Raw genomic sequence first — 20,048 nt, 5'->3', positions numbered from 1 at the left:
GTTTGCCCCAGCGGTGTGATTATGCCCTGTTGCACGTCGGCGCAAGGTGGCGCATGTCGACCCAAGTGATTCTGTTGGTTCAATTCAAGTTGCAACTCCCTGCTACCGAACGGTTGTGAGTAGACGCATGTAGACGCATTTGCTCAACGTGTATTTCATTTTTAAATTAGATTTTGTGTGAATATCAGAATTGTACATTTTATATATTGTACTACTGTCTTGTATTCGCTGCACATGAGGACCAATGTCTGATAAAGATGAGATAATGAATGATACAGTATTGTATATTATGAGTTATACATTTAGCCATATATCTTGCGCCACCCCTTACCCCTTACCCCTAAACCTATTTGCCATTTTTTACTATTTTAAAACATTTTTAAATAGTACAAATAGCCGATCTACAAGCTAACAACGTGTCGATGTAGATTGGCTATTTTAACCCATTTGGGCGGGAACCCCTTTTGGTGTTAGCATTATGTTATGCTTTAGCTATCGGTGGCGCGCTACGAGCTTGTAGGTCTGCTATTTTTGAAAAATGACTGACGACTGACATAGAAACAGCTTTTTCAGAAAACTGTCAGGATGTAGAAGACATTTTTAGAATCTGATCTCAGGTCAAAATGGGTTAACTATTTTTAAATGTTTTAAAATAGTAAAAAATGGCAAATAAGTTTAGGGATAAGGAATAAGGAATAATTTCTGTTTGTATGTTTGGTTCTGAAGGATTCATAATTTATCATTTCCTCCTCAGCAATGGATGACTTTGCAAGGCTCATGAGTCTTGTGGACTCAAGTCCTTTTCACCCAACGTCAGACAGGGAGAAAGAGACTGACATGGAAAACAGCCCTCCTGGAGAGGCTCTGGAGCCGGCAGTAGAAACGGAAATGCTAGAGATTGTGGAAAAGTCCACGGCAAGACCCAGAAACCGATGCAAGAAGAGAATCTCACACTTGGAGAATCCGTCGTCAGCTCTGGTGTTGATTCCAGAAGAGCTGCAGCAACCGCCAGTTAGACGGTCTCTAAGGAACAGCAAAGGCACAGACCCAGAACCTGACGTCATTCTGGATCAGAAAAGGAAGCAAACTCTGGAGAGGGTTTCCGAGTGGCTCCTGAAAATTCCACCCTCCGAAGCCAATTCCCAGGTTGAGAAAACGGCTGAAGAAGATGCTGTTCACGCGGAGAGCCCTGCTTCCCCGTCAGGAAACAGTTCCACCGTTTCGGCAGCGCAAATCGTGCCGGACGTGAGCGCACAGAGAGAGGACCACGCTAAATGCCTCGAGGACCAGGTCTTCGGGGTGGTCTACGGTCGAGGGCGAAGAAGGAGCCGGGCCGTCCATGCACAACCGATGGTGTTTGTAGACCCACCCGCCCCTCCACCTGCACCACCCGAAGGAACACGGAGCCCGATAAAAGTCCCCAAGAAGAGAAAGAGCAACATTCTCACCCCTGCTGATTTTGTGAAGAGGAGCGTCTTGGAGGACCAACTGGGAATAGCAGACCTGTCAACGGATGTCCTTTTAAAAGAAAATACGGTGACTGCTAATAAAGGCATGGACAGGAAGGGATTAGAACAAGTGGAGGAACCGAGTAAATTGCCAGAGAATAACAACAACGAAGGCCAAGGTGGAGAGGAGGAGGAGGACAGCCCCGCGTTTGAAGTCGTGTTCCGTCGTCAGCCAGGGAGAACATCAAAGAAGAGAAAGATGGACACCTGGCAGGCCGTAGACGGCGATCTACAGGAACAAACCAGGGTGGCGTCGGACAGCAGCACTGAGAAACGGAGTGCTGGGAGGAACAGAGGTAAAAACACCAAGCTAGATAAGAGCAAGCTGTCGGTCAAAGTGCCAAAGCCCCTCGTTATGGTCCGCGCTGGCGGAAGCAACTCCACAGGCCACCCCAAGGTGGCGTCGGTAACGGAAGAGGTACACGCTGAGATTGAGAATTACCCCAGCAGCGAGGAACCTGGAACTCCACTCATGAGGACTGCCAGGAGAAGTAAAAGACTGAAGAGCCTCATTGAAGAAGTCCAAGGCAGCCACAAGAAAGCATGCCCTCCCCAGAACGTGAGGGTCAACGTGCCCAGCACAGATGTGGAGAAACACGTGGACACACGTGTTCGTACATCCGAGGACACGCCTGGTCAAAATGGAAATGTGGCTCAACGGTTGGCTCAAAGAAACTGTTGTGTTATAGACAGTGATATGGGAGGGATAGAGAAACTGGAGTCTAGCGAGAGCACGTCTATCCATCCGAGAACACGAGGAGCTGTGACCACAGTCGAAGAGTCTGTGGCGGAAGTCCCAAATGGCAGAAGTCCTCGTGAAGCCGCCGGCGACGCCTGTTCTGTGGTGATGGTCCCAAGTAGCAGAAGTCCTTGTGAAGCCGCCGGCGACGCCTGTTCTGTGGTGATGGTCCCAGATTCTACAAGTCCCAGCAAAACGGCTGTGCAGAATCCAGCCGGTGAAAACGATAGTCAAGATAAGCCACCTCCAAGCACAATTCTGCTCGAGAGAGATCCGATGGAGACGCCGGCGAATCAGAGCCAGTGCGTTGAAATGGAAGAGGAAGACAAGAGGAATGACAGCGAGCTGGACACGGAGCAGCTGCTCAAGAGCTTTAAAGCCGTTCGAAGAAAGTCTTTCCATCTTGGAAGTTCAACCTCGAAAACAAGGCAATGTAATTCAGACAGATTAACAGAAGTGAATTGCGACATTGATGCTGGAATCAAAGATAAATCAATTACATCAAATGTAACAGAAGTGAATTGTCCCGTGGACTCTGGAATCAAAGGTTCAACAGAGCAGGATTACTTGGGTACAAAGGAACACCCCCATATGAATTCAGACAAAGTAACAGAAGTGAACTGTCATGTCGACTGCAAAATCAAAGGCGCAACAGAGGTCACAGGGACAAAGGAACACTCCATCATCCAAGATGAGCTGTTACAAGAAACGGAATTTACCTCTTCCTGTGCGGATTTGATCCCCCCTTCTACCTCCCCCAGTCATAAGAAAGAGTCACGGCTTCGATCTCGAAGGGGTCTGAAGAAGTCCTCTGTTGCCAAGGTGGATCATGTCGTGGATGAGAGTTCAATCCCAGATACCAGCGGGAACACTCGGGACGGTGTTGTGAATGGCATCTCTGGCGGTAATGTCAGCAGCGTCCTCTCGCCTAATATCGCGGCTAAAAGTCAAGCGGAAAGCCCAGACGTTTCTGGCCTCCACCAAGCGGCCGATTCTGGACTGCTCTTCCCAGCCTTTTGTGTGTCCGAGGAGGATGCGCTGAGCAGGACCCCGGCATGTTCAAAGCAACTGGACACTGTCCTACAGGAGACGGGGGAAATCACGCAGTCGGACGTGAGATGCAGCATTTTGCCGGACTCTGTTTGCGTCCCGATAAAACCAGACGCCGAGGACGCCGTCGAACACATGGCCAGTACAGAAACCGACTTGACCCCCGATGGCCTGATACCCCCAGTTGTTGAGATGACACGCCAGGCACGAGAGGTCAGCCAGGTAGACAGAGAGGTCAGCCAGGTAAACAGCGATTATAGCGTCGATTCCCCCATCAAGGCTGGCACGAGAAAGAAAAGAGCTCATAGGTTGCAGTCGTCGTCGTCGGAATCGGATCTTAGCGTAGGGGAAAAGAGGCTGGCTACTTCTGCTCGGGCGACGTCTGCTTGCCCATCGGCGGCGGAGCAAGAATCTTCAGATTTGCTCCTCCTAGGCCAAGTTCAGGGTCGTGGAGATTCCGAGGAACACGACCACGGACGTGGGAGGAATGGCACCGACGGCGCAACAGAACAAGCGGGTCACCCCCGTGCCGACGTCCCCCCCAGCCCAGACTGTGTGGTCTCCACCAGCCAGGACTTGTTCGGCACCCCAGACGACTGTAAGTTAAACTTACATTTAGTTTTTATATTCATAATCGTATATTTTGCTGATTTGGTATCGACCATTGTCCGTCATTTCTTTGTGTGTACTACTCCTGAGGAGGTGCGTACAGGTACTGGACGTAAAAACAAATCCAAATCCACACTATTTAAGTTAGTTTTGTTGTTGGTCATATCTGCCCGTGCAACTTTTGTTTACGAGGCAACTATTTCTATGACAATTAATCGTCATAATGGTGATAGCCCTAGTGTTCTCCTGATCCTATTATACAGTCGAATAGAATAGAATAGAATAGACTTTATTTGCCATTTGCACAAGTGCATAGGAAATCTTGGAGCACAGCTCCCAGGGTCAGCATTAAAAAGGGAGGGACAGGTAAGAAAAGAAACATAGAACATACAATCCTAGAATAAATAAGTGTGTCATAGTCTACCTAAAAACAATGCAGTTCTATCGAATCAAATAAAGTGCTTCATGAATCATAATCTGCCTAAAAACAGTGCATAATTCAATTCATCTTTCATCTATCTATCATATTGAATTCCGTCACACTGTTTGTGTCACATTGTTCTCCTCACACAACCATGACGCCTGTTTTTCACTTTCCCAAAATCTCTCTCTCTCTCTCTCTCTCTCTCTCTCTCTCTCCAGTACACAGTAGTTGTTTGGTTTCTGAGGAGGAGTGTGATGAAAGTGGAGATCATCACGTCGTCCTCGTGGGTAACCTGGTGCCAGGTTCTCCGGTCTGGGCCCAGCAGAGAGGATCTCCTGGGTAAAACAACACTTTCCTCCTACACCAGGGGTTCTCAACCCGTGGGTCGCAACCCCTCGGGGGGTCGCCAAAATATTTTAGGGGGTCCCCAAATTATTTTCAAAAAAAAAAAAAAAAAAAAAAAGATTTATTTTTAAATTTTATTTTCACGATTTTTCAAAAATAGCAGACCTACAAGCTCGTAGCGCGCCACTCGGTGGCGCGCTATGAGCTTGTAGATCTGCTATTTTTAAATAGCTAAATTATAACAATGCTTAAAACACCAAAAGGGGTTCCCGCCCAAAATGGTTTAAGGTTATTGTAGCAGTCAATTTATATTGGGGGTCGGGAGGGGGCGGGGTGGGGGTCCCGAGACATTGCCAAAGCATTTCCGGGGGTCCCCGGCCAAAAACGTTGAGAACCCCTGTCCTACACTACACATAACGCTACAGTACTGCACCCTCTACTGGTAAACAATACCCACTGCAGCTGTGGTTCTCAAACATTTTCAGTATGTTTCCTAATGTTTTGGTGCCAGGAACCCAGGAGACCCCGAGAAGACCAGACAGGTGGAACATGACATGCCTGACAGCGAGTCAGAATCAGACAGCCAACTGCAAGGTACCCCCCCCCCCCCCCCCCTTTTTCCTAATTGTAAGCCCAACGAAAAAAAAAAAAGATTGGAATTTGTCTTTAGAGCATTTGTTGACATTTTCATGTCAAGTACCCCTAGATCGGTGATGAAGTGGAGATAGACTATGAACTGATTCTGAATAGTCATACTTCTTAACTTGTTAATTTTTGCAGTTTGTACATTTGATATTGTTGAAGATCTTTGACATTGGCATAAGTACTCTGTTCTTGGGGTCCCTTGCATAATTATTATTATATATATTTTGGAAACTATCAAATCTCAACTGAAATGAGCAAACCTACTGGAAATAAAAATGTAATGTCTGTCTGTCTGTCTGTCTGTCTGTCTGTCTGTCTGTCTGTCTGTCTGTCTGTCTGTCTGTCTGTCTGTCTGTCTGTCTGTCTGTCTGTCTGTCTGTCTGTCTGTCTGTCTGTCTGTCTGTCTGTCTGTAGAACCAACGGAGGCTCTTTTGGAGACAAAAAATAAGGCTAACTTCAGGAAGAAGGTACTCATGCCAACAACACACACACACACACACACACACACACACACACACACACACACACACACACACACACACACACACACACACACACACACACACACACACACACACACAGGACCACTTCACCACTCTTCAACCTATCTTCATATAATTGGTCCTCAGTTCACAAATGTTTATGATAAAATACTTCAATTCTCCAATTCGGTCTGTCTCATAGGAGGGCTGGGGGTAGTTCTGAAACCCGGCAGATTTCCTTTTTAAACGAGATTTAAAAAATATATATATTTAGATTGTTATTATCGTGAGAACGATGGCTTCCATTATTGCATTGCAACTTTTCAGGAATAGAAAGCCTGCAGTTTCTATTAGCTTTGATTCCCCATTGATGATGTCACTGGTGGTGTGACTGATGGTATGAACTGCCCACAGCCCTCCCATGAGACACAGACCGAGTAGAAAAATATTGTGGCATTTTATCATGGACATTAGTGAGGACCAATTATATGAAGATGGGTTGAATAGTGGTGAAGTGGTCCTTTAAGGAATCAAATAAATAAATAATAATAATTGATGCACCCATGACTTTTCTTTTTCGTTATGTTACTATATACTGTGTATCTGTGCTGTCTGGCAGAAATCAGCCATATCCAAAATATTAACTTTTAACCTATTAAGGTTTTAAAACAACACAATACTGCCTCACGATCGAAGGTGGAAATGCAGCTCAAGTGGAGCTAGGCGGTTTTTGACCATTCATTTGGAGACAGATTTGATTTCCATCCGACTTCCTCATACTAACGGCTATCTCCAAAGTGGGAGTCGGGGTGGTTTGAGCGACCGTTTTGAGGATCCAATGGAGGTTTGGACAGAACCCACCGTTTAAACCATTCTGGGCGGGAACCCCTTTTGGGTTCCTGCCCAGAGCTCGTAGCGCGGCACCGAGTGCCGCGCTACGAGCTTGTAGGTCTGCGAACGTTTTAAACTCGAATCTTTTCTTCTGAGGGGTTCCTGGAACAGCATATTTTCAGATGGGGGTCGGTGGCCAAATACATATAGTTTTTATTGTCCTTGACATGAAATATTGAGCACCACTGATACAGAAACATGAGGTATTTTAGAAAACTGTCAGGATTTAGAAGACATTTTTTTAATTTCGACATCAGGCCTAAATGGGTTAATACTTTTCCTTGGTTCGGTGTGTGTGTGTGTGTGTGTGTGTGTGTGTGTGTGTGTGTGTGTGTGTGTGTGTGTGTGTGTGTGTGTGTGTGTGTGTGTGTGTGTGTGTGTGTGTGTGTGTGTGTGTGTGTGTGTGTGTGTGTGTGTGTGTGTGTGTGTGTGTGTGTGTGTGTGTGTGTGTGTGTGTGTGTGTGTGTGTGTGTGTGTGTGTGTGTGTGTGTGTGTGTGTGTGTGTGTGTGTGTGTGTGTGTGTGTGTGTGTGTGTGTGTGTTTTTAGAAGCGTCCAACCAAAGACAAAGGAAAAGGTATGTGGATTTGTATTATATATTGTTGTTTAGGTTAGGGTCATTTATACTATAGTACTGAGTGTGACTTAGTTATACTTGGATGTGGCAACAGAAAATAGCCGATCTACAAGCAGATGTACAAATGGCATAATGTACCAGCGCGCAGCGTGGCACAAAGTGACGTGCTGTGAGCTTGTATATCTGGTTAAGATGCTATGTTAAAGGAGAATTCCATGCTAGAAGGCTTTCTTACCTTTATTTGGAGTTGTTACGTCCCCACCAAAGAGGTCCAGGTGTTATTTTGTGCAAAATTGCATTATTGGCTATTTCCCCTAATATTTCCCCCTCAATGGGGGTTGGGTTTTTGTGCTAATTCGCTTATTTCCATCGAAATAAGTAGTAAAGTGTGCCGCTTGGGATACTATTTACATTTTGAAGAGATGATATATACAAAACAAAATTGATTTTTGAGCGATGGAAATAAGCGAATTAGCACAACACCCTAATTCAATTCAATTAAATTAATTGAGGGCTTATGGTAGGGGAAATAGCCAATAATGCGCTTTTGCACAAAATAACACCTGGACCTCTTTGGTGGGGACGTAACAACTACAAAGAAAGGTAAGAAAGCCTTCTAGCATGGAATTATCCTTTAATGTTATCCACCGATACTCTGAACTCAATCTGGTCCAGTGGTTCTCAAACCTTTTCATGTCAAACCCTCAAATTAATATGCATTTCGTTGCAGACCCACAGTTGAATTCTGATTTGTGGTGTTTTTATGTACATATTTTTGTAAAATGTATTTTGGCGGGCCTTGATGCCATCGTAATGACTGTTTTTACACTTGCTAAAAATAGCCGATCTACAAGCTTGTAGATCTGCTATTTTCAGCATGCAACCAAGTGTAAAATGACTTGTACTGGATCTCTTGTCCACTCTGCCTTCCTAACATTTTAGTCTAGTTTTTTAGTCTTAGTTTTAGTCATCATAGCTTAGTTTCCATTTAGTTTTTCGTCAGTGAAAAAAGGTAGTCGACGGACATTTTCCGTCTTGGTTTTAGCCGGCGAAATCAACACTGTTGAGTACATGTTACTTATCTTTTTTTTTTTGCAAACTTTATTTTTACATTTCTTCACATGACAATACACATGTATGCAAGAAAACACACAAAACACACAAAACACACAAACATATACAACCCCCCCCCCCCCCCCCCCCCCCCCCTAGGCTAAAACAAAAACAAAAAGTGGTGGGACAAAGCAGCGGACAATCATAGATCAAAAAGAGTCAAGACAGGGACATAGTCGGACACAGTCCGGATTACAGTTCACTGAAATGAAAAGTCCTCAACAAACTCCACAAAGGCACTCCAAGCCAGGACAAAGTTTTGTTGGGCTCTGTCCACTTTATACCTGAGCTTCTCCAGAGGCAGGAATGATGGAACTTCTTTTAGCCATTGTTGAAAGGAAGGTGCCTTATCCGACTTCCAATTAAGGAGGATTAGTCTACGGGCTAATAGGGATGCAAATGCCAAAGCATTTGCTTGTGGAGATGTGAGTGTACAGTCTGGGGGAACTATGCCAAAAATGGCCGTGTGGAAAGAAGGTGTCACCACTGTTCCACACATATGAGAGAATGTTACTTATCTAGCCTTTTAATGGTTTCTTGTTCTTCACAGCGTATCTCCCAACATGTGACATGGCCGATTCTGTGGCGTCATCACAATCCTCCGGCGACTACCTCGCTACGCAGGTAAATGCGATTACAACCGCCAGTTTCATTAGGTCATGTTTTATGCATCGAGTCCCTCTGCGGTCTTCAAAACCCTCAGTCGTATTCAATTTATGAAGAATATAGGCAAAGGCAAACGGATTTAGCATCCTCTGCAAGATTAGAAATTGTAACTCCAGCCTTTTATGCTTGATCAGCAGTATTTATTTGAAGTCAATCCGGGAACCCATTCGGTAAAGAAAATAAAAAAGGAATACTTTTTTTCCCCCTTTTGTTTTCGCCTCTGAGGGCACCACCCTCTTTTGTTTTGTGTAGAACAGAGATTCTGCTGTCCCTGGAACAACATATTTTCAGATGGGGGTCGGCGGCCAATTAGATATAATTTTTGGGGTCCTTGACATGAAATAGTGATGAGAATCACTGATGTAGAATCATAGCCTTTGCAGAAAACTGTCATGATTTTGAAGACATTTTGTAGAATCTGGTCTCAAGTCTCAATGGGTTAAGGCAGATTCTGCTGTGAGTGGAATCTGTCTGGGGAGATTGGGTTTTGAAGTATGTCGTGACCGACGCTGCACTGTCCCGTCGTGCCCAGTAGATGGCAGCAGCCACTGCATGTCTTTACCCCGCTGAGCTGTCACATCCTGGATGACTGACTACATGCCCGGCTCACTTAAAAAAAAAAGTGTCCCTCAGCATTTTTCTAAATTGCATTTCATTTATGTCGGGGAGGGGAAATACTGCCTTTGGAGATGATTTCTTGTTTTCTGCCCCATCCATCTTCCAGTGTGTTTTTTCACCACTTCCATCCGTCTGTTGTATTTGATTGTGAGCTGGACTCTGGTAGTTTAGAGAGAGAGAGAGAGAGAGCCCTGGTTCAAACACAGCTGAGCACACATTGTGTGTGTGTGTGTGTGTGTGTGTGTGTGTGTGTGTGTGTGTGTGTGTGTGTGTGTGTGTGTGTGTGTGTGTGTGTGTGTGTGTGTGTGTGTGTGTGTGTGTGTGTGTGTGTGTGTGTGTGTGTGTGTGTGTGTGTGTGTGTGTGTGTGTGTGTGTGTGTGTGTGTGTGTGACGGTTGACACATAATCGATGTGCTCCTGCTGTATGCTGAAACGATTTAATTCAGACGGTTGGTATCTACTGATAGCAGTAAGTTAGTAACAGTCATTCACAAACACACATACTGTATATGCAGACAGACAGACGGACGGACAGACCGACAGACAGACAGTCTGTGTTTAGCAGCAGTGTCCAGTTTACACCGTCGGTTCTCACCTTTTCAAGTCGCAAGGACCCTCCAAATTGATAGGTATCTAGGGACCCCCCCCCCCCCCCCCTTAGGGTTTAAAAAAACAAACATAGCAGAGATGTACGTGCTTGTAGATCAGCAAACATATAAATGGATAAAGTGGTTAAAATTATTTTAATGCAATGCTTGGGACCCCTAACCTGACTCCTCCAGATGGGGCAGCAGAGAGTACACTGGGTTCCCCCTCCTGCTCCCATCTGGGAACTCTCAGGCAGACTGCTCCGCCAATCAGCGGCAGCTAGAGGCGGGATCAAGGCATACACAGTGCTGCCTTGAACCCCGCCTCTAGCTGCCGCTGATTGGCCAGGCCGTTTGGTGGCCGGACCACCAAAATTTGGTGGTCAAATGCGGAAGTAGACGTTCTGAGACGGTCCTTCCGGGTGCTTCAAAACGCCACTGAGCAACTTCCACTGACATGAATAGCGGAGGGGGCGGAGCTTCGCGCCAGATCAGTCTCTATCCTTTTAATACTCTATGGGAGCATCAAGTCTGCCTGAGAGTTCCCAGATGGGAGCAGGAGGGGGGAACCCAGTGTACTCTCTGCTGCCCCATCTGGCGGAGTGAGGTTAGGGGACCCCTTGCCCCCTGGAAACTAGACAACAATCACAACAATACCAACAGATGGCACTTTAATGCAAGGTGTAAATGGGGTCAAACTCTGACAGGAATTCTGCTTGTGTACCTCCCTCTTTACCTCGCATGCTCTCTCTCTCTCTCTCTCTCTCTCTCTCTCTCTCTCTCTCTCTCATCCTGGCACTAACAACAAGTGTTTTCTGGCCCTGAAAGCTTGCTAGTTGCCCTCCATCACAGAGTAATCCCGTATGCTCCCTTGGTTGAAGGACGGCTGCTAATGTTGTCCCATATTATCGGTACACAACGTGTGTGTGTGTGTGTGTGTGTGTGTGTGTGTGTGTGTGTGTGTGTGTGTGTGTGTGTGTGTGTGTGTGTGTGTGTGTGTGTGTGTGTGTGTGTGTGTGTGTGTGTGTGTGTGTGTGTGTGTGTGTGTGTGTGTGTGTGTGTGTGTGTGTGTGTGTGTGTGTGTGTGTGTGTGTGTGTTCAAAAAGCAAAAGCTGGAGATGAAGGAAGAGCTGGCGCGGATGGAGAAAATGATGGCGGCTTTGACGGAGGCGCTCAGGGCCAAGGAGGGTGTTGCTTCTCAGCAAGCCGCCGTGAACTCTGACCTCCCGCTGCCGCAGCTTCAAAGTAGCACATCCACAGGTACCCGACGGTCTAAACGTCTTTCACCGTCTTGCCGCCAGCATTAAATCCCGCATTGCCAAGGTTTTATCGCGCGTAACACTTATTTTGAAGAGACACATATCCGTAACCGTGTGTTACAATGACTGAATGCTGTGTGTGGCGTCTTGACCGGTTGTTGTTCTCTCGCTCGGTGCAGAAAAAACCCCGACCGTGAGTATCACAGCGTCTGCGTCAGCCGTTGAAAAACTGGTGAAAACGACATTCATTGAGCCGATTTGGAGATACAGGCATTTGAACACTCAAGAGTTACATTATTGTTAAACATCTGCATTGCTTAATTTACACAATTTGAGAATGTAGACGAATTGTTATTTTTTTTTATCAACGTTTACCAAAAGCACGGCATTGTGGACAAAATCTTATCCAACGACAACAAAATATTCGTTAGTTTTGGATCTGAGAGGCTACAGTAGATCTTATCAAATGTGACCAGATTTGACTGAGAGCCTGCCATCGCGCAAACTCCAGCTTTTCACCAGAGGAGAAAAACGTTTTATTTTTATTTTTTTCTCTCCAAAATGAGTTAATGACACAGGCAGACTCTTCACATACTAGAGCATGTCTGAAATAAGTGTCAAGAGCTGAAATCGACATGTACATATGAAATAAATGCTTAAACATGTAGCTAGGTGTAATGTTGAGGTCCACAGAAGTGGAAAAGAAAATCCAAATTTTGTCACAAACAAATGGTGGTCCGTGGCTTAAATGCTGAATAAACATTGGGCCTTGAAATGAAAAGGGTTGAGAACCACTGCTTTACACCAATCACTGCTGTTTTGTCTCCCCAAGGCCATGACCTTCACTGCTTTACACCAATCACTGCTGTTTTGTCTCCCCAAGTCCATGACCTTCACTGCTTTACACCAATCACTGCTGTTTTGTCTCCCCAAGGCCATGACCTTCACTGCTTTACACCAATCACTGCTGCTTTGTCTCCCCAAGGCCATGACCTTCACTGCTTTACACCAATCACTGCTGCTTTGTCTCCCCAAGGCCATGACCTTCACGTGACGCTGCCATGTGGCCAGGAGGGGGCCCCGCGGAGGCTTTCTGCCAGGTAGGCACATCCTGTCCTGATGTCATGTGACAATTCCTTACGTCAGTGGTCCTCCATGTGTGTTCTGGGGGGTCCTTGTGTCGGGACGTCCAGGGGGTCCCCTGGCAAAATGAACCACTTTAACCCTATTTTATACTGATCTACAAAATATATATATATATATTTTTAATAGCCAATCTAGTTGTGAGTTTGTCCATCTGGGAACCCAGCGGCAAAAAAAGTTAAAATAATAAAAAATTAAGTCCACTCCCTGTTAGCGCTCCACTTCCGTTTGCACGGGCCTTTGTTTTATACGTGCCTAACATTCCTAACTCTACACGTTGTAGACGGATTCCTAACTCTACACGTTGTAGACGGATTCTACACGTTGTAGACGGATTCCTAACTCTACACGTTGTAGACGGATTCTACACGTTGTAGAGGGATTCCTAACTCTACACGTTGTAGACGGATTCCTAACTCTACACGTTGTAGACGGATTCCTAACTCTACACGTTGTAGACGGATTCCTAACTCTACACGTTGTAGACGGATTCTACACGTTGTAGACGGATTCTACACGTTGTAGACGGATTCCTAACTCTACACGTTGTAGACGGATTCCTAACTCTACACGTTGTAGACGGATTCCTAACTCTACACGTTGTAGACGGATTCCTAACTCTACACGTTGTAGACGGATTCCTAACTCTACACGTTGTAGACGGATTCCTAACTCTACACGTTGTAGACGGATTCCTAACTCTACACGTTGTAGACGGATTCCTAACTCTACACGTTGTAGACGGATTCCTAACTCTACACGTTGTAGACGGATTCGGCGTTGCAGCCATTTTACAACAGAACAGTAACTCGAATGAGTGGCAGGCAGACATTAAAATAGGGTTTATTTTGCATCCCAAAATGCAGTTAAGGGACGCAATAAAACAACGACCTCTGCATCCACGGGATGCACTACTGTACTACTGTACTGTTTTTATTCTAGTTTATTTTGCTAGCTTTAGTTGTAGTAATCTTTTATTCTTCCGTTTTCTACATGAATATAGAGCACCGAAGTCCTGACGTCACTGCCCTCTACTATCAGTAGAGGGCGCCAGTCCCATGGTTCGTGTATCTTTTTATAAGCATTATAATCTCCATAGGGGGATTTTAGATCGCCTCATATAAGAACTGTGTTTGAAAAATAAACCGATCACCCCGGCCTTTTCACTCATATGGATATGAAGCATCGACTGAAGGTGGAAATGTACAAATATACCCAAAGAGTAACAAAATAAGCGTTAGAAACGAGCCAAACAACCCAGAGACTACATTTCCGGGTAGGCTGGATAGGTTTATTTTAATTTTAATTTTATTGATATATAATGTATCGTGGTTAGTACGAGTCGATTCACCACCAGCTGAGCTTACGTCAACGAGGAATCTCAGGAACGCAATATGTTGACAGCTGGGCGTGACGTATATGCTCAGCGACATTGCATTCATATGTAGTTTCAAGGCTTTTGCGGTCACATTAATTCCATTTTCTCTAGAAACTGGCTGTATCAAATATGAATGGACATCATTAACGACGCACAGCCACTCCCCTGACAGAAACGCCGGGGTGGTCGGTTTATTTTTCAAACACAGTTCTTATATGAAGCGACATAAAATCGCCCTATGGAGATTTCAATACAAATAAAAAAATACACGAACCTGTGTGTTGGTGCCCTCTACTGAAAGTGACGTCAGACTTCGGTGCTCTATAACCACATGATAACCATATAAAATTAAATGGGAGTTAAATGCTGCAATTTGTAAAAATAGCTAATTATGACTCCTAACGTCGTTGAAGTGGGACTCATACAATGTCCCTGGGACTCCTCTCTAAAAGACCATCCCTGCATCCCGGGACTCATTACATTGAAAACCTATTTACATCACTGGGCAGGTAATTGTCTTCTCTTTCGGCAAGCGATGAAGAAAGTTTGCGTGCGTGCGTGCGTGCGTGCGTGCGTGCGTGCGTGCGTGCGTGCGTGCGTGCGTGCGCAGGCTGGCTTGCACAGGGTGATGGATCTGAAGAGGACGGGCAGATAATCTCCCTAATGAACAACAGTGTGTGCTTATGCTGTGTGGGAGAATACAAAAGTCATTAGTGACTGCATCTTATTTGTCATTTAGGGCACTTAGAGGAAAACTTGTGTTGCTGGTGTAATTCATCTCTCCTGCTTGGCTGCCTACCATCCCCCCCCCCCCCGCCTTCTAAGTGCTGTCCTCTTGGGGATATTATTATATGAGACACGAGGCATTATTGTAGGAGACATGAATTGCGTTGCTTGTCTCGGGTGGAAACCATGTATTGTTTGTTGTTCTGTTTCGTGTTCCATTTGGCAATCATGTAAACATACAGAGAGGAAGCCCCAGTGAGTTGAATTGGTTGTCCACTCCAAAGCCGTTGTTGCCTTTTTTAATATTCGTTTAACCCATTTCGATTTTTTTATTATTCTTTTAAAATGGTGTAAATAGCTGGTAATCACTAGTTCTGTGCGAAACTCTTGTATTATGAAAATCCCACGACAACCGGCCCGCAACTAAGGCCCATTCTACAAATACCTTCTAAGTCGTTTATTTTTGCCACGGACCCCCCCCCTCTTTTTTCAAAGAGCTCTTGAGGCTCTGAGGCTTTAGGGGGGGGGGGGGAGGAACTGTTGTCTCTAGCCCATATAGGCCTGACGTGGTGCCCTTATAGGCCTGACGTGGTGCTCAATATTTCACGTCAAGGACCCCAAAGATTATATGTAATATGTCTCCGCCCCCCCCATCTGAAAATATGTTGTTCCAGGGACCCTCCCCAGAAGCAAAGATTTGAGTTAAAATGTTCACTCTGTAATAATATATTGAAAGATTTGAGGCACATTTTCACGGGTTTTTCAAAAATAGCAGACCTACAAGTTTGAGGTATGGTTTGAGTATGAGCTTGTAGATCTGCTATTTTTCAATAGCTAAAAGTATAACATAATGCTTTAAAACACCAAAAGGGGTTCCCGCCCAGAACGGGCTAGAGGAATAGCCTTGAGTAGAGGCAGAGAAGCGACGACGGCCCCCGAGAGAGTTGGCGAGAAGAGAAGTGCCAGAGCTGCTTCTATCGTACAGGAGACGGGAACCGCCTGGCTGCCACAGCCGCTGACAACCAGTGGTTGAAGAAAGCACTCGGATGTATCACTTAAAAGAAAAGAAAATCTGTCAATGCCACAATATATATAAAAAAAGATTCTGTTACAAGTATAAGACCTGCATTCAAAAGCTTTTCTTTTTTTAAACTTGAGTAAAAGTACCAAAGTATTGGCATCAAAATGTACAAAATCAAAAACTTGATGGAGTTAGGTGGTTTCCTCCCGACAGTAACGACATCAATTTGGGGTCCTTGTCCTTGACATGAAAACGTTTTGATGACCACAACAGTCCGGTTGTCCACACTGTATCGGTTCTCTGCGTTCCACGACGCCTAACCTTCTTGTCTTCCTCCTCCCCAGGGAGTCAGGTGCGCCGGGCGCAGAGAGGAACCCCAGCCCCGCCCTGCCATCTGGTTCGGGGAGAAGAAGCGATGGTCCCGGGCCCACCCTGCCCGGCCCACCCCAGCATCCCGGGCCCACCCTGCCGGGCCCACCCCAGCATCCCGGGCCCACCCTGCCCGGCCCACCCCAGCATCCCGGGCCCACCCTGCCCGGCCCACCCCAGCATGACGGAAACACAGAACCAGGTCAGTGGGACGAGGCGTGATGGGATGCGTTGTACTGCTTGTACTGTAATGACCGTAGTCTAACCGTGCAACATGAAAACTCCTGTCTGGCAGTCGTTAAAAGTTGATTTATCCCTCTGTCATTTCCTCGTATTTCTAGTTTATTTAAATAATGTCATGCACATATTTTGTCCAGTGCATCATATCCTACTGCGGGCCTGGTAGACTAGATGTAGAAGACATGTGTCCAGTGCATCATAGTCTACTGCAGGCCTGGTAGACTAGATGTAGAAGACATGTGTCCAGTGCATCATAGTCTACTGCAGGCCTGGTAGACTAGATGTAGAAGACATGTGTCCAGTGCATCATAGTCTACTGCAGGCCTGGTAGACTAGATGTAGAAGACATGTGTCCAGTGCATCATAGCCTACTGCAGGCCTGGTAGACTAGATGTAGAAGACATGTGTCCAGTGCATCATAGCCTACTGCAGGCCTGGTAGACTAGATGTAGAAGACATGTGTCCAGTGCATCATAGCCTACTGCAGGCCTGGTAGACTAGATGTAGAAGACATGTGTCCAGTGCATCATAGCCTACTGCAGGCCTGGTAGACTAGATGTATCATTCGCCCAGGACGAAGTTCTTTGGCCTTTCTATTAGTAACGCCCGACGCCCAAGACGAAGTTTGATCCACAAGATGAAGTTTATTGATATGAAAACGGATCGCATCGCTCCACAGCCTAGGAGCGCCTGTTGTGCAATCCTCGATGTTGCGCAAGAGTGAGACGTCATCGAAAAACTCCCTCCCTTGTTTAGCCGACGACAACGAAAATCTTAAAACGTTAATAACTCGCGATCTAAATCATCCCGTCTAATTATAAAAAAAACATCCTGTGTTAGACGGCCCTTCGCTGTCCAGTCGCTGGTCGCGATAGATTTATTCTTACCTCCCGTTGTTGTCGATCGCCTTTAGAGTGGAATGGCTATTGTTAGCTGCTACACACACATTCACAACAACATCCGGTCCGTCAGTAAAAGTGGTCCGTGTTTATAAATCGACTGGGCGCTATAATGTAATGGATCCTTTTGTTGTTGTTGTTGTTGCTCTCTTGTCTCTCTCTTGGTGTCTCTTAGCGAGGCAGCGGTCCGGACAGACTATCAGAGGAGCCGCTGGAGCGGAGAGGAGGAGGAGTTCACAGGCCAAGCCTATCAGAGGAGCCGGTGGAGCTGAGAGGAGGAGTTCACAGGCCAAGCCTATCAGAGGAGCCGGTGGAGCTGAGAGGAGGAGTTCACAGGCCAAGCCTATCAGAGGAGCCGGTGGAGCTGAGAGGAGGAGGAGTTCACAGGCCGAAGCCGCAGGCGATGCCCGAGCCGCCGCCGGCAGCAGCGTGTTCTCGCTGGCACACGGCCGCCATGGGGCTCCTCCTCCTCCGCTGGTGCTGGTGTCCTCGGGACTGGGCACAAATGAGCAGGTGATTTATTATCAGCTTACTTTATTATTCTAATTATTATCATGGATTAACCCATTTTGGGCGAGAGCCCCTTTTTTAAGCATTATGTTATGCTTTAGCTATTGAAAAATAGCACCGAGTGCCGCGCTACTAAGGTCTAACTAAGGCTAAGGTCTAAATGGGTTAAAGTTCTCATTCGCCATGACTGATTTACCGTCCTAAAGTCGGCTCTTCGGTACTACTGAACATTTCTGACGAGCCGAAATCATTTTGGCACTACAGTGGTAAAATAGGAGTATGAATCGGCCCTATGTCACGGATGCAGCGGGGACCCCCCCCCCCCCCCCCCCCGGAAGCCCACCCCCCCAAAAAAAATGAACCGGAAGCAAATATCGCCTGTGGCTGTACCTTCTTTTTAGAAGTCACCGGAAACGTTGATATGCAATGTGAGGATTACAAAACCTAGAAGGCAAACAGAAATACTATATTTGTATCCTTCCAATGTTCAATGCAAAAAAAAAACACACAATTAAATCATTAATCGCAATTAAGCTTTATTGCCAGACTAGTCATTATAAGAAGTTAAGATGTTTACAGTTCCCTTCGAGGCGTCAAAGCGTCGTAATTCTACCTCCTTATGATGAAAATACGGCTGAAAATAGTCCCATCGTGTGTTCCCCAGTCGACACACAACCCACTTCCTCGACGCCATCAACGTCAAAGAGGCTAGCAAGCCAAGATTGTCCCTTGCGCCCTCGTTCACTTTGCATTGGACTCAGTTTCCCAGAAGCCCTTGCAAGCCAGTTTGTAGGTTTCCGATTTCCGGTTACGTCGTCATAACGCGTCCGGCTCGTCAAGATGTCCGCGACAAAATTAAACATATCAAATTGGGTTTAGCAGGTTTAGCAGGGAAAGACAATGGAATAAAACGCGGGTGTAGCGGGTTTGAAGTGAAGCTGTTAATTTGAGTGACAATAAATCGCCAAGTTAAATGTGTAATCGTGACAGCGGTTTAACCCTTTCCACCTTCTTGGTTTCACGTACTGTCTGTAGGTGATGGTCAGGAAGTTGGCCAAGAAGTTGGGAGGTCAAGTGCGTTCCCAGGTGACGGCCGAGGCCACTCACATCATCATGCGAACAGGTACAGTAACAAACACATTCATGGTACACATTATCATGCACACTTGGACAGAACACAGACATCAAACACAAATGTTTGGTCAAACCATGTGGCTCCCAATGGAAAAAGCATTGAGGCGGCCATCAAACACACAGACATAACACAGAACATGCGTTCTGCATTTGTGTTTCGTCCTATTGTAGTGGACAAAACATGTGTGTGTTCGCATAAACGCAACCCAGGGAATAGGCATTTGGACCTAGTAGTAGTTCTTGTAGTCAAAAAGAGCCGTGTGGCGGTGTGTGGCTTTGTAAACGGAGCACTTTGTCAGGCCATCACTCTCAAACTGGTTGCTGGCTGCCGAGCACGAAGCCCATTAAAACGGGAGGGTTGTCCACGGTGACATCAATTTTTTTGCAGCATTTAATTTAGTCGGGAGACGGAACACATTTGCACCCTGCGGCCTTTATCAAAGTCTGTGGAAATGAGATCCGCTTCAGAGTTAAATAGAGTGTCTCCGAGGCGCGGCAGGTGAAGTCGTTTTCCCTTAGATTGCCTCCCGGGTTTCGCCCGTTTCTCCCGGCATTGTGCTAATCCACGGCGCACGCGTCTCATGATGGGCCAAAAAACTAAAATGACACTCCTGACCATGACTTGCGCACAGATGTTATTACGCACGCGAGCCCGTTGCATATAAATACCTTCAAGACTTCACTCAAAACCCACCTCTTCAAAATAGCTTTCCCCATCTGAGGTCTGTTTAAGATGCCCCCCCCCCCCCCCCCCCCCCCCCCCCGCCAACCCTTTTCAACCTCACAATCACATTGTAGGCTCTACCGCAGGGGTTCTCAACCCATGGGTCGCGACCCCTCGGGGGGGGGTCGCCAAATTATTTTGGGGGGTCCCCAAATTATAAAAAAATAAAAAAAACTGAATGGCTGGAAAATGGAAATCAAGAGATTACATAGTACACAAAGTGCATGCATTAACTTTGCTTAATGATTATATCTGGTTTCAGTATTTATTTATGGTGTATTGTCTCTATTATTAAGGTTATTGTAGCAGTCAATTTATATTGGGGGTCGGGAGGGGGGCGGGTCGGGGGTCCCGAGACGTTGCCAAAGCATTTTCGGGGGTCCCCGGCCAAAAA

General features: G+C 46.1%; 1 protein-coding gene across 1 annotated transcript in view; it reads left to right on the top strand.

The window, feature by feature from the left end:
* The window catches only part of LOC306916008 (uncharacterized protein), a gene marked incomplete at its 3' end in the record, with an annotated part of 30,209 nt that extends 11,290 nt beyond the window's left edge, over nt 1–18,919 (top strand). Inside the window, exons 8-18 of the mRNA XM_079530583.1 lie at nt 755–3,895; nt 4,549–4,669; nt 5,187–5,269; nt 5,735–5,787; nt 7,241–7,268; nt 8,932–9,005; nt 11,358–11,511; nt 12,547–12,610; nt 16,123–16,349; nt 17,462–17,799; nt 18,832–18,919. Of these exons, the coding sequence (XP_079386709.1) occupies nt 755–3,895; nt 4,549–4,669; nt 5,187–5,269; nt 5,735–5,787; nt 7,241–7,268; nt 8,932–9,005; nt 11,358–11,511; nt 12,547–12,610; nt 16,123–16,349; nt 17,462–17,799; nt 18,832–18,919 (4,371 nt within the window). The remainder of the gene's footprint in view (nt 1–754; nt 3,896–4,548; nt 4,670–5,186; nt 5,270–5,734; nt 5,788–7,240; nt 7,269–8,931; nt 9,006–11,357; nt 11,512–12,546; nt 12,611–16,122; nt 16,350–17,461; nt 17,800–18,831) is intronic.
* Between the last annotated feature and the right edge of the window lie 1,129 nt (nt 18,920–20,048).

The sequence above is a fragment of the Electrona antarctica genome (assembly GCF_951216825.1).
Source record: "Electrona antarctica genome assembly, contig: SUPER_22_unloc_1, whole genome shotgun sequence".
Taxonomy (NCBI): Eukaryota; Metazoa; Chordata; class Actinopteri; order Myctophiformes; family Myctophidae; genus Electrona; species Electrona antarctica.
Note: the sequence above shows the minus strand (reverse complement) of the source record. Positions and strands in the feature narration are given on the sequence as shown.